The sequence below is a fragment of the Gopherus evgoodei genome, chromosome 10 (assembly GCF_007399415.2).
Source record: "Gopherus evgoodei ecotype Sinaloan lineage chromosome 10, rGopEvg1_v1.p, whole genome shotgun sequence".
NCBI lineage: Eukaryota > Metazoa > Chordata > Testudines > Testudinidae > Gopherus > Gopherus evgoodei.
Genome location: NC_044331.1, coordinates 20,779,351 through 20,792,856, shown reverse-complemented (window position 1 = coordinate 20,792,856; position 13,506 = coordinate 20,779,351). Strand labels below are relative to the sequence as shown.

The following is a 13,506-nucleotide window of genomic DNA, read 5'->3' as shown; positions in this document are numbered from 1 at the left end:
ACAGGGCTCGTTCAGCTTAGCTCCCAGCATTGTGACCTGGGCCCTGGAGCACGAGGTTTCACTGCCACTTGTTCAGATTTGGCCTGGCCCGTCATCCACTCCCTGTCAGTGGGGCCAGGACCATGTGCACTGCAACACCTGGAGTGAGAAGCCAAGCCCAGCCAGACGTGCTGGGCAGGAGCCAACCCTGCAGGGTGAGTGTGGAATGGGCTCTTTTTGCAACTGCCCTCTCCGCCAGAGCCTCCCATCCCCCAGGGCAGGACCCATCTTGAAATGTGGGGAGGTATGGACTAGCCCAGCACACTGAGGCTGGTTGTATAGCAAAAGACACAGAGACACTGGCCAAAAATAAAAAAACAAGGAGATTTGGCAACAGATGAATGATTGGACTCTTCAGCCAGGACAGTCTATACAGAATGAAGGAGTCCAAAGCAAAACTGATAACAATAGATCCCAATCTTGTACTAGAAAATGAAACCTTGGGAGTAGCCATCCACCCAAGCAATTTTCAGCAAAGGGGACAAAGCACTAGGAGGATAATTACTCAGCAGCTTCCATTACTTGTACTGTTCAGTGTAGAACACCTACTCCCTTGTTTCATGTATTGGCTGCTGGGTATCCATAGATGGCATTTGAGATGATCTAACAACCTTTCCAATACATAAAATAGTTTCCTCAAGCTAGCCATGATATACCTGGCTTAAATTTGAGTAATGACTTATTTTACAGCACACTAATATTGTGTTAAGTTGCTTATTTCAAGCACATCTAACATGTAAATTACATAATAATGACATACTTTTAAGTTAGTAACAAAGTTTACAGCGTATGTGGCTGCACATTATTTTGATAGTTATGAAAAATAAATATGGGATAACACCTCATTTGTATCCTAAAGTATTTCTAAGGTACAATACAATTCAATAGGGCAGATATAATTGCAACATAAATTGCATCATAGACTAGAGAGAAGAAGAAACTGTGGCTATATCTTTGCTATGATGAAATAGCACTTGTATTGATAGATTTCTAGAAACAAGTTGATTTTAGGTTTCTCTTTCAGGAACACATTTTCAGCTGGCATTAAACCAGGCTCAAATTTTGTACATGCCATATCACATACACCTGAATTAGTGGATGTAGATGTGATAGCCTCCCAGCAGTCCAGTCTGCATGTGCAAAATGGATGAATATGCAATCCTGTGGACACAAGAATTCGTATGTACATTTTTACACTCAAAATCTGAGGCTGTGCCTGAGAATGTGGTCCTTTATCACATTCAGAATGAAAAGATGTAATTCCACTCTATACTCTACTGCAGTTTTTCTTCAACTGGTGGGTCACGGAAGGCAACCAAGGGGTTGAGAGGAATTTAAAATTTTATTAAACCCCACACACCCTTACCCTTCCAGGTTAAATATTCTCTATCATCCTCTCGAAACACACACAAATCAACTCAATAGGCTTATCCTTCATATGTTTTTAACTCTCACCTTTTCTAATAAATAGAAGGTGGTTGTGGAAATATTTTTTTTTAACTTCAAATAAGGGGTAGCCAACCCGAAAAGGATAAGAAACACTGTTCTACAAATCCTGGGGTTTCAGCATCTCTGCTCTCTGCTGGATTGAAGGAGTCTGAATTTCTAGGAAGCTTAACAAGAAGTTTCTGCTAGCTGGCTGCTACAAACCTGTTGGGTGGAAGGCAACTTCCTAGCTGTGTGGGACTTATCTGGAGTTTGACTCTCTAGAAGAAAACTTGTTGCAGTTTTAATCTTTTTTTTTCTTTTCATTTAAAGGGAAGAACTCACAACAACAATAGACCACTTTGTTTATTGTTTCTCCAAACGAGAGTAGAAGAAGAGACGTGGGCTGATGTAAGTGAATAAGAATGCTATTGAAATTTGCTTTTAAGCATCTAAAGGCCTGCCTACGCCATCTAACAGAAAGGGATTGTGTGGCTCAACAAAGTAGAAAGTAATTATCCAAACAAAGTCAGCCTTATTTAGCCAGCCATCCCTGTCACCCCACTGCAGATGCCCTTAGCCCTAACAATGTTGCCTGACCATTTTCAAGTTTACAAGTTAATGTAGCAATCCAAGATCCAGAATCTCTTCCCTTCTTCCCATAAACGTCCAAGTATAATGTCTAATAATGAGCTTGATTTATGAGTGTGAGCTAGGAGATGCTTAACAGGGAACTAGCCAGAGGGCTCAGTGAAACCATGAAAATGCATGTTTATAGGACAACAAACAGGGGGCAACTGGTTCACGTGAACAAATGACAAAGATTATTCACTTTCCACAGAGTGCGGCCACAAACTAAAACCGTGGATCTGAACACTCTTGGACCTTTGAGGTGATTCAGCGGCAGACACATTTTGCGCCCAGCCCTTATTTTTATAATGGGAAGAACTTAAAACCCGTTGTAAACAATGCTGAACTTCGGGGGTGTTTGCATTCTGGATCCAAATAACTTGATTTGAGCGCAAATCTAATCTCCATTGGGGAAAGCATTTTGCCCTAGAGAACAACATGCACTAAAACCCTTATAGGGTAAGCACCACAAAGAAGCAAGGGAAAAAAAACCCTCTATTAAGTGTGCAATCTAAATATATTTTAGAGCACAAATATACATAACATTTTGAGGAGCATAAGAGGTCATCTGAATGTGTCAGACATTTTTTTATTTTTCAAACAGGCCAAGAGATTTATGGTTTGGAGTATACATCAATATCATGATAAATCATCCTGTTCCTAACCTTACAAGAAACTGATAAAATCTACCCCATATCCTGTTCTTTCAGGCATAAGGCACATGACTTGCTCTGTTAATTTCAGTGGAACTAAATAAGTCATCCAAGATACCCTGCAGTCCCTTACAACATGCCATATGGAATGTTAGCCTTGTTGTGTGCAGTGAACTCAGTCAGCTTCTGAAAGCAAGTTCAAGCCTCTAGGATATATGCTGACCTTGACGCAGAGTAGAATATGCACCGATAGAAACAGAAGTGAAGCATGAAAGTCCAGTCTCACAGCATGCACATGTTCACTTAGTAAAGGAGCAGCAAGGGCTTGTCTGTGTGCAAATTGCCCTAGTTTAACTAAAGGTGTGATATAAAATTGATTTAGCTAACTTGATGAAAAAGGGAACATGGACACTTTAGTCAATATTTAGCTTACGTCAATCAGGAAGAGGTTTAAGCTACATTGAAATAAGTCAGTCAGACTGAAATAAGCATCTCTGTCCCAGTCTAACTAAACAGGACTAAAAACCTACATAAATTAAGCTAGATCAACTTCTGTGGAGAGCCAAGGCCTAAGTGCAGCAAATTCAGGGAAAAATTAAGCTAACCAGGATCCATCAAAAAGCAGAGGATCTCCAGATTCTTTTTTCCATTCTAGGTCTCCTTTCTGTACAGTCTTGGGTGAGATACGCCTCTAGGGGCATGTCTGCAGAGCAGCTGGGAGGTGTCAGGTAGATGTACATGTGCTAGCTCTACTGATGCTAACACCTAAATGTAACAATGTGGCCGCAGCGGCACATGCAAAGTGGCCAATGGCCAATGTATGTACCCGGGGGTTTGGGTGGGATTGTACATGGGAGGTTAACCCCGAGGCACTGCTTGTGCTGCTGAGGCCACATTGCTATGTTTAGCATGCTAGCTTGAGCAGAGCTATCTTGTGTACATCTTGCCCAGCTGGGAATCACACTTGCCAGCTGCAACACAGACACACCCTAAGAGAATCCTGCGCAGAACTCTCAGTCCGGGGGAGGAAGGGAGGAGGTGGTTTTAAGACACCTCTGCACTGTCCCGATCCTGGCCTGCTCTCAGATTTAATCAAGCCTTGGGGACCTGTCTGAGTTACTGCAGCCTTCCAGAGCTGCCATAGAGACTATAATACTAAGTACTATGGCCACAGCTTGGACACATCTCTCTTACCCTCAGCCCCGCACCCTATGCCAGGATTGTGACAGGGTCCTTGGGAGGCAGCCTTACAATTGTCTCCACAGTTCCTGTGCTTGGGGAATCTTCCCCCAGCCATGTAAAGCAGGATCAGGGCCCCTATATACCATTCTGGCTCTTTCAGGGGGCACAAAGGGGCCTGAGCAGCAGCGAGGATTTCACCTTCACATTCTTCTTCCCCAGTCAGTTCCCACCTGCACGCAGACAGACTGATCCTGCCAACCACCCAGGAGAGATCTTTGTCCTCCTCCCACTCTGGAATCCTTGCACCTTCTGCCATTGAAGTCAGTCCAGCCAGTCTCAGCAGAGAGCACACCAATACTGCACAGCTACTTAGCCGGTTTGCCTCTCTCTCTGACTCCTTGTTACCTCTCACCCCAGGATCTTTCCTTCACCTGGCTCTGAGGAATAATACAAAAATGTCTAGCGTGAAATCTGCTCTCCCTGCACAAAGTCTGAGTAAATAGGCTTTGCACAGGCAAAATCTGCAGGGAATGACACTCCATAGCACATGTATGTAGAAATTCTACATCACCTAGTGCCGCTCATCTGGTGCATTCATTATTATTGATCAGCACAAATGGAATGACCAGCGCAGTATAAAGACAATTCCTGCTTCTTTGTGCCTGTAACTGTAACCCATATATTTTTACTGCAGCAGTGGGAAAGATACGTGGATTTTAGCAGAAAAGTCTGTCTGCAGAGCAGGACAACTTGACTAGAAGGGTCCAGAAACATCCAGACATAGGATGTGGCAGTTACTGGGCATGTTCAGCAGCGGTTTCTGAAGCTAGGCAGAGAGTTTTCACTAAGGGCAAGGAGTCTTGCAGCTTCCACACATTCACTGACAGCTGATCCAGTCAGAGCTCACCACAGGGAAAGTTTATAAATACTGAAGTTAAAGAGAGTCCTGTAGACTTAGCAGCATGCAAGACCAAGGGATGTTGTCTACTGTGGGGGCAAGGTCCCAGTACCATACCTGTCTAGATACAGGCTACAGTTCCTATTTTACAGCAACTGAGGAGACCAGTTGTCTTGTTATCCCCATGCTAGTTGTAAGGATCCCCAGACTTTTCTTTGCTGAAAGCCCCTGAAGAAGTGTTTGGAAAAGAACGGAAATGCTGCCATTCTTCTCAAGCTCTGAAGAGTCCAAGTGACACACACAACATATCAAGGCCACGTTATAGAAACTGAGAATTCATCTCTGAAAGAAGATCATATGAGAATGTGTCTGTGTGCGTTTAAGTAGAGTATTATAAATGTTATGGTGAAACCTTCCATGCAAATATATGTAACAAAAGCAAAGTGGGAAAGTCTATATAATAAACAGTAGATTTGGTACCTTGTAGATTTTATTTAAGACGTTCTTTGTAAATGATTCCAAAACTATTTACAGTGTGTTTTGTGTATTAAATATTTGATTGTAAAGAAACGGTATGGTTTCCTCTCTCAAACTCTCTGGGATCTATTAATGCCTACCCGCAAGGCTTTACATACAATAGCCCTGAGGTTTAACTCTGTGTAATACTTTCTGAAAAGACAGAGTTCTGGCCTATGTTTCAGCAAAGAGTTAAGGTGCTGTACAGGAAGAAGGGGAGCGTAATAGGTAGTGGGTACGTAAGCAGCTGTGGAGGCATAGCTGAGGTGTGCGCTACCGCAGATACACTGCTAGTTATATTCACACTAGCTTGGTGAGCATTAGTGAGAGTGCATGGCGATGAGCAGGGACTCACTCCCAGCTTGTGTGGATGAAGCTTTAGACACACATTCTGGGGCTGTATGGGCCCAATTTTGAAAAATGCCACTTTGTGTAGAGGAATGCTATCAATGCCTTAGATCAGTGTTTCCCAAACTTGGGACACCACTTGTGTAGGGCAAGCCCCTGGCGTGCTGGGACGGTTTGTTTACCTGCCGCGTCCGCAGGTCCGGCCAATCGCGGCTCCCACTGGCCGCGGCTCACTGCTCTAGGCCAATGGGAGCTGCTGGAAGCGGCAGCCTGTAAGTCCCTCGGCCCGCGCCGCTTCCAGCAGCTCCCATTGGCCTGGAGCATTGAACCGCAGCCAGTGGAAGCCGCAATCAGTCGGAGGACACGGCAGGTAAACAAACCAGCCTGTCCCACCAGGGGCTTTCCCTACACAAGCAGCGTCCCAAGTTTGGGAAACACTGCCTTAGATTATTAAAACTGAAAAAACTTAAAATAGCCAATATTAGGGTTGCAGACATGTTTTAGGTTTGCACTTCTCTTTCACACACACTGCAAGGGGCTGTTTTATTTTTACAAAATGTTCTCACTGGACTTTTTTAAAGTAATGGAAACATTTGTATTGCTAAGTTTTAACATTGCTCATGTTTACAAAACCTAAAGTTTGGGCCAGATTGGACTTGGTGAATTTCCTTTAAACAATTAGTTGCTCATTATTTTCCAAACAATCCATCAAGAGTTCTATTTTGTAAGTGTGATGACATACTCCATGGCATGCAGTTGTGAGATAACCTCACTTTTTGGCTTCTAGAGCTACCAAAGAAGACAATTTATTGGTCTGAATGCTAAATACTGACTTTCATGTGCCAATAGAATGGCACCTACTTTTTTGATCTGTGAATAATTAGCGCTAGGGAATTGTATTAACAACACAATAGCTTTTTTTATATACAAACTCAGGAACTGGGCTGGTTGTGTGCATATATTGATTATAAGTGAAAACAGCTTCTAATTTCAAATATACACAAATCAAGGCTGCATTAAAACATGATCCACAGGAGCTTCAATGATAGACTTTTAACACCAAGTCAAAAACCAAACTTGGTTTTTGGAATGTACGGACAATATATGGAACTGAGAAGCTAGTTTAGGTCACAGCAAAGAGGAGACGCTACAGCTTAAACAGCCTGGGTGTCAGCAAGAGCAGATGGACGGGATCAGGAAGATTAACAGCCTCAGGAGAAACTTTGCTGTGTTCTGGATGGAATGATGGACACCACCATGAAGGTGCTGCCATTCTTTTGAAGATGGAAATGGAGGTCCATCAGCATCAGACTTATGAGAGCCAGACTAAAAGGGAAATGTTATAATATCACCCTGATTAGGTGCTATGCTCTGAAAAATGACAGTGATGAAGTAGTAAAGGACAAATTCTACCTTACACTATCAGCGGTGTTAGAGAGAGTACCACACCATGACATAACTATCATCATGGGAGACCTGAATGCCAAAGTCGATAAGGACAACACGAACAACGAAGAGCAATGGGAAGACATGGGTGTGGCACCATGAATGAAAACAGAGAGAGGATTGTTGATTTCTGTAATATGAATGACCTAGTTATCGGCAGAACCCTATTTCAACACCGTGAAATCTACAAGCTGACATGGTGTTCTCCAAATGGCAGAGATAAGAACCAGATTGACCATATGATCAATGGCAAATGGCGACGCTCACTGGCAGATGTGAAAGTGAGAAACGGTGCAGATATTGGCAGCGACCACCCCCTTGTGAGAGCCTCCATCAAGCTAAAACTGAGAAGTGTGGGACGTAGACTTTATGACATTGACAAGCTAAAGTCCCCTGAAATACAGAAAGCCGTCATTCTGCAGTTAAAGAACAGGTTTCAGGCACTCGCAGACCTTGAAGAAGAGGAGGGGAATGCAGATGAGGAGATCAACAAGAAGTGGGACAAAGTAATAGCAATTTATAAACAGAGCAGTGAGGCCTGTCTAGGATACAGTCAGAAGAGACAGAAGGAGTGAATTACACCCAGCACATGGAACGCCATAGAAACTAAACAAGCCCTGAAGAAAAAAGTTTTAGACAAAATCCCAGAAGCTAAAGGACAAATACCATGAGGAGTATAGCAAAGCACACCGGGAGATCAAACGCCTTGTGAGAGTGGACAAACGACATTATATTGATACTCTGGCAACACAAACAGAGTATGCAGCTGCTCATGGGGAACACGGAACCGTCTACAAAATGATGCGGTTTATCAGTGGTAGACAGCAGATGCCAATAAACACGCTCATCAAGGACAAACAAGGCAACCTTCTGATAAAAGAATAAAAACAAGAAATGCACTGGACAGAGAATTGCAAAGAATTGCTGAACAGGGGGCAGCCTAAAGAGGAAGCAAACATCCAGGAGGCAGAAGAAGATCTTGATATCAACACAGACACCCCAGCTAAGGAAGAGATCATTCAAGCCATCAAATCCTTAAAAAAAAGGATAACTTGAAAGCAAAATTATTCAAGGTAAATCCTCAGTTAGCAGTATCTATCCTGGCCCCTCTATTTACATCAGTCTGAGAAAGGGAAAAAGTGCCCGATGAGTGGACCACTGCAGTTATAGTGAAGATTCCAAAGAAAGGAACTCTCAGCCATTGTAATAACTGGTGTGGTATCACACGTGGTATCACTTTTATCTGTGACAAGCAAAGTATTGTGTAAGATCATAGTCCAGCACACATCAGAGGCAGTTGATAGCATTCTCAGAAAAGAGCAAGCTGGTTTTCAGAAAGGACGTGGATGCACAGACCAGATCTTCACTCTATGAAACATAACAGAACAATGCTTAGAATGGCAACAGCAGCTCTACATAAACTTCATAGACTTTGAGAAGGCTTTTGATAGGATTCACAGGACCAGCCTATGGTGCATTCTGTGGGCATATGGAATTCCTTAATCCAACTTTCCATGCAGTGTTGATTACAATGAGCTCAGTTTTGAAGTCAAAACAGGAGAATATCAGGGGTGTGTCATGTCTGCAATCCTCTTCAGCACGGTCATCGACTGGATAATGCAGTGTACAACAGCAGAGGCATTAAATGGACACACTTCTCATCCCTCGAACACCTGGACTTCGCAGAAGATGTCGCTCTCCTATTACATACCCAACACCATATACAAGAAAAAATAACTCGACTCAACACTATCAACCAGCAAATTGGACTGAAAATCAATTGCAATTAGACAGATATCATGGCCTTTAATATTGCCTCACCATCACCAGTACTGATAGAGGATTATGTTCTCACCCATGTAGAAACATTCACATACTTAGGCAGCACCATCAGCCAGGATGGTGGAACAAGCCACGACATCCGGAACAAAATCAATAAAGCCAGGAACACCTTCAGAAGCTTAAATACATCTGGAAATCATCAAAATACAACATCAAAACCAAACTCAAGATTTATCAGAGCTGTGTACTTTCAACATTACTTTATAGTGCAGAATGCTGGGAAATGAGAAAGTATGACATGTCCAAACTGTCTTCATTCCATACAACCTGCCTCAGAAAAATCCTCCATATCTTTTGGTCCAGAACAATCTCAAACCAAGATCTGTTGACACAGTGCAGCCAAGAGAATCTGAGCACCATCATTGCCAGGAGGCATTGGATATGGATCGGTCATGTGCTTTGGATGGAAACTGATTCCATCCCCAGAGTAGCAATAAGATGGACACCTGAAGACAAGCGAAAACGAGGCCACCCGAAAACAATAGGGTGAAGAGCTGTGGAAGCTGAGCTGAAAAATCTGGGGCACAGCTGGGGAACCATTGAAAGACTTGCCAGAAACAAACAAGAATGGAGGAGCTTCATCGCTGCCCTAAATGCCAGAGGCGTAGTGGGAACATGATGAGGAGGATTTTAATTTATTTTTCAAAGGCAGAGGCTCACCTCCAACATTCCGCTTCATACTAAAGCCTCATTTCAAAGTGATGCAGCATCTTATCAAGAGAACCAATATCAGCTTTAGCAACTTCACTTATTAGGTAGATTGGCCCAATTCAAACAGTTTTTGTAATTTTTCAAGTCCCCTTTCCTTAATCTTGTTTTAATCTTCCAGGGGATGATTATAAACTTTTCCTTCCATGTTCCCATCCCTCCTCAGCCCTGCGCAAACACAAATACACTGAGGAGCAGAAATGCCCCTTGGGAATTCCCCCAATATACAGGTGGTGTAGTTGGGTGCCGGAGGTTTAACTCACATTCCCTGACTCCCCAACATAAACCGGGCTGGAGGATGGTTTGGGATGGGAGGGAGCATGTCTGGGGCACTGCCAGAATATTCTGGTGATTGTGGCTGGAGAGCAGCTCACGGGCAGCTGGCCTTTGCAGCAGCCCAGAATCTTAGAGGGACAAAGGTTGGGTGGGCACAGAGCTCCCTGTCCACACACACTTAGGCCGTGCCTCCTGCATGGGGCAGCACAGAATCTAGCCCCAGCTGTTAAAGGGCTTTTCATAAGCCATGTTGCTTCCCGATAAGGAGTTTCTTTTGAAAGGGAAAAGTAGCATTCATTTTGAACCTCAACCGCCAATCCACACCCTCACACACAAATATAGAGTAACATGGACTTCGCAGATAGGTAAAAGAAAAATAAAGGAAAGGAATTTCTGGGCCTCCACAGTCCTGTCACAGTATCTTTTAAAATACACTAATGCCTCACTCCAGTAGACTGAATATCAACACCCATTCACTTGATCTGCAGAGGAAGTTACAAACTTACAAAGATAATATAACACAAAGTATTTCAGCCCTGATGGAACTCTACTGAACCCTGATGAGTTATAACGTGGTGTTTTTTTATTATTGGCCAAACCCAGAGGTTTAGTATCTGGGAACAAAGTATTTTGGTCCCATCTGTGTCCAAAAAGAAGCATGAAAGGGGAGAGACCTCAGGATGGGGGCCCTGTGTGGTGGTGGTGGTGAACACAGTTTATTTTCTAGTGCAGACACAGCCTATTGTGATCATCAGATATTTTAGACCACCACCTGAGAAAAAACAGAAGTCTGCAGAGAAAACCCACATTTAAAGCTTTGTATCGAAATTAACATTCAGGCTTTGTATTAAGCTGGATGTCAGTCACCCGCCACTTACCTGGTGACTTGTGTCCTGGTGCCAAAGTCCAGAGACCTCATTGACTGCAACACCTCAATACAGCCCATGTACTAGAATAGAAATGGAGAGCAAAAAATCACAGTTATTTAAAAGAGCACCTTGAAAAAACAGAAAGAGGTTCACAACTGGGTGCAGACATAACTTTGGTCCTTTAAGGACATTAAATAGATGTAGAAACATTTGCACAACCATTTTCAAATCTGCTCAACAATATATATTTTATTTGATTGAATAATGTAATTGACTAAACAATGATTGCAAACAACGTAACGTTAAAAGGAGGCAGGCCAATTAACACACACACAAATCTAACCACCTCCCTCTCCCCGACCCTACTTACCATTGGTTATCTTGTTTCAGTTTGTGCCAGTGTACTAGGTTTACCATTGGACCACGAGGGATGTGTGAGAGGCAGTGGTGATATTTATGCATTAGCAGAAGGGCCATATGCCTTAGGAGCATCCTGCAGAGTGTCTAGACAGGGAGGGAACTGCATGTCACTCCAAATAGGCCAGCATGGAGGGAAGTATTGGTACGTGCAAGAGGAAGGGCCTTTGGATCCGTACCTGTGCAGATTCAGTGGCTGACAACCCTTGTATAGGGGGTTGGGAGAGCAGTGGCTGCTATTCCAGTCCACAGCAGCATGTGTGGAGGGACTGTATCACAGAGCACCAGCCTGCCCCAGAATCAGTGGATGAATTCTGTCCCTCCAATCTACAGTACACACTTGATTTCCTGCAACAACGCTCATTCACCTGGGCTTTGTACAGGGGTGGGCGTGAAACAAAGAACTGCGTCAGTCAGAACCAAAGTGGAATCTCAGGATGTGTTAGCCTAGGGATCCCTTTGGTGGTTATATATGAACCTATGGACATGTCTATCTCAGTACAATATGCAAGTCAAAGCCACTGACTGATATTACTTCACCCCAAAACATGTACAGTAGAACCTCAGAGTTCTAAACACCAGAGTTACAAACTGATCGATCAACCACACCCCTCATTTGGAACCATAAATATGCAATCAGGCAGCAGCAGGGAATAAACCCCCCTCCCCCCCCAAAAAAAATGCAAATACAATACAGATGCAAGTTCTTCAGGTGAGTTAGCCACGACTGTCTTTTCCTGAATTAAAGCCTTTGTTTGGTGAATAAAAAGAACTATGGTAAGGAGATTATGGAATATTCTCACAGAAGCTACAGCTGAAACTAGCCTAAGGATTTCTGAAATTACTGTTACAGAAATATTTTTAGGGTACCCGTGTTTTGTTCTGTTTAACTGTACAAAGTGCTATTTCTGCTGTTGGAAACTGTGTTCTTTTGTCCTGTAGAGCTGTGATTTAAAAATTAAAGAGATAAAAATCTGAGTTATACATTGCATCATTTATGGAGAATCTTGTGTTCCCTTCTCATTAGTTAGCTCTCACGAAGGGAGTAGCTAAACGTGCTGCTCAGAAAAGCATTGTAAAAGTGTTTACATGCACAGATTTTAAACTCCATTTTCTCTTAGGAACAGAAATTCAGTGAGCTGGCTGGCGACACTCTGCTACCCTGGATGAAATGAAAGATTCAGAGGAGGGAGTGAGTCATATGCTGAGATCATATGATGTTGAGTAAGTTCACCCTTGCATCCTGAACAGATGCGTGGGAAGCTACTCTAAGCAAAGATTGAAAAAAAAAATCAATACTAGGTTTTTGCAATAAATTACCCTGACTGGAGCTGATCTTATTCACAAAAGATGACTCCTTACTTAAAACCTGGGTAGAGGAAATGCATTAATATGGCAACTTCCTCAGTTCCCTGATTTGTTTACTGTCCATGAGTGTCCTGAAGATACATGATCAATAAAGGCTGAATCTCCAGATCTCAGGGGGAAAAGAGCAGGCAAAAGTGTAGAAAGAAGATAGCAGCCAGGGTCCAGGAGAAGCTGGCTAAAGAGAATGGGAGAAGCTGATCAAAGTGAATGGGAGAGAAATGGAAGGCTGTGCCCCAGTATTCAGGAACTTGGGCTGGAGAAAAGACCTGTGGAGCAATCAAAAAGGGACTGAAAGGAGACTGGAACCCCTGCTAAATAACGCAAAAGAGACTACCCTAGAAAATAAAAAGTGTGATGCCTTTGATTTAGGGTCTGTCTACACTGGAGCTGGAGGTGTCACTTCTAGTTCAGGTAGACATACCCACACTAGCGCTGACTGAGTAGTGCACTACCAACAGAAGTGTAGTTGCCATGGCATGAGCAGTGGGATGGACTAGCCATCCAAGTACATAGGTAGGGCTGGGGTCTTACCCATGTGTTGCCCTAACTACCCTCATGTGCCCCCCCCCCCGCAACAAAACCCTCTCACTTGAGTTTACTGGTGCTTGCAAACTGGGCTAGCTGGCATGGATGGGGGAGTGGGCTAGAGCCCAGGTTCTGCTTTTGCTCAGGCTGGTAACCACTTTGCAGTGAGGATGCAGGCTCACTCACTTGAGTGTCAGTGGTCATCCACTGCCTTCCCACAATTCCTTTCATGTGCCCAGAAGGACAGGCAAATTTTCCCACAATTCACTGGGAAAGAACAATTGAGCCACTCAGCTTACTGTACCACAGGGAACCATGGAATATGTCCTCAGAAGGCCTAGCGATACTCTCACGGGAGCGCAGC

At 43.5% G+C, this 13,506-nt stretch overlaps 1 protein-coding gene across 3 annotated transcripts in view; it reads right to left on the bottom strand.

Annotated features, from left to right (window-relative positions):
* SHC4 (SHC adaptor protein 4) overlaps positions 1-13,506 on the bottom strand; it is a 67,533-nt gene that overhangs the window by 30,021 nt on the left and 24,006 nt on the right. For all 3 annotated transcript variants that reach the window (XM_030577603.1, XM_030577604.1, XM_030577602.1), the window contains one exon: positions 10,842-10,912. In XM_030577603.1, the coding sequence (XP_030433463.1) occupies positions 10,842-10,912 (71 nt within the window). The remainder of the gene's footprint in view (positions 1-10,841; positions 10,913-13,506) is intronic.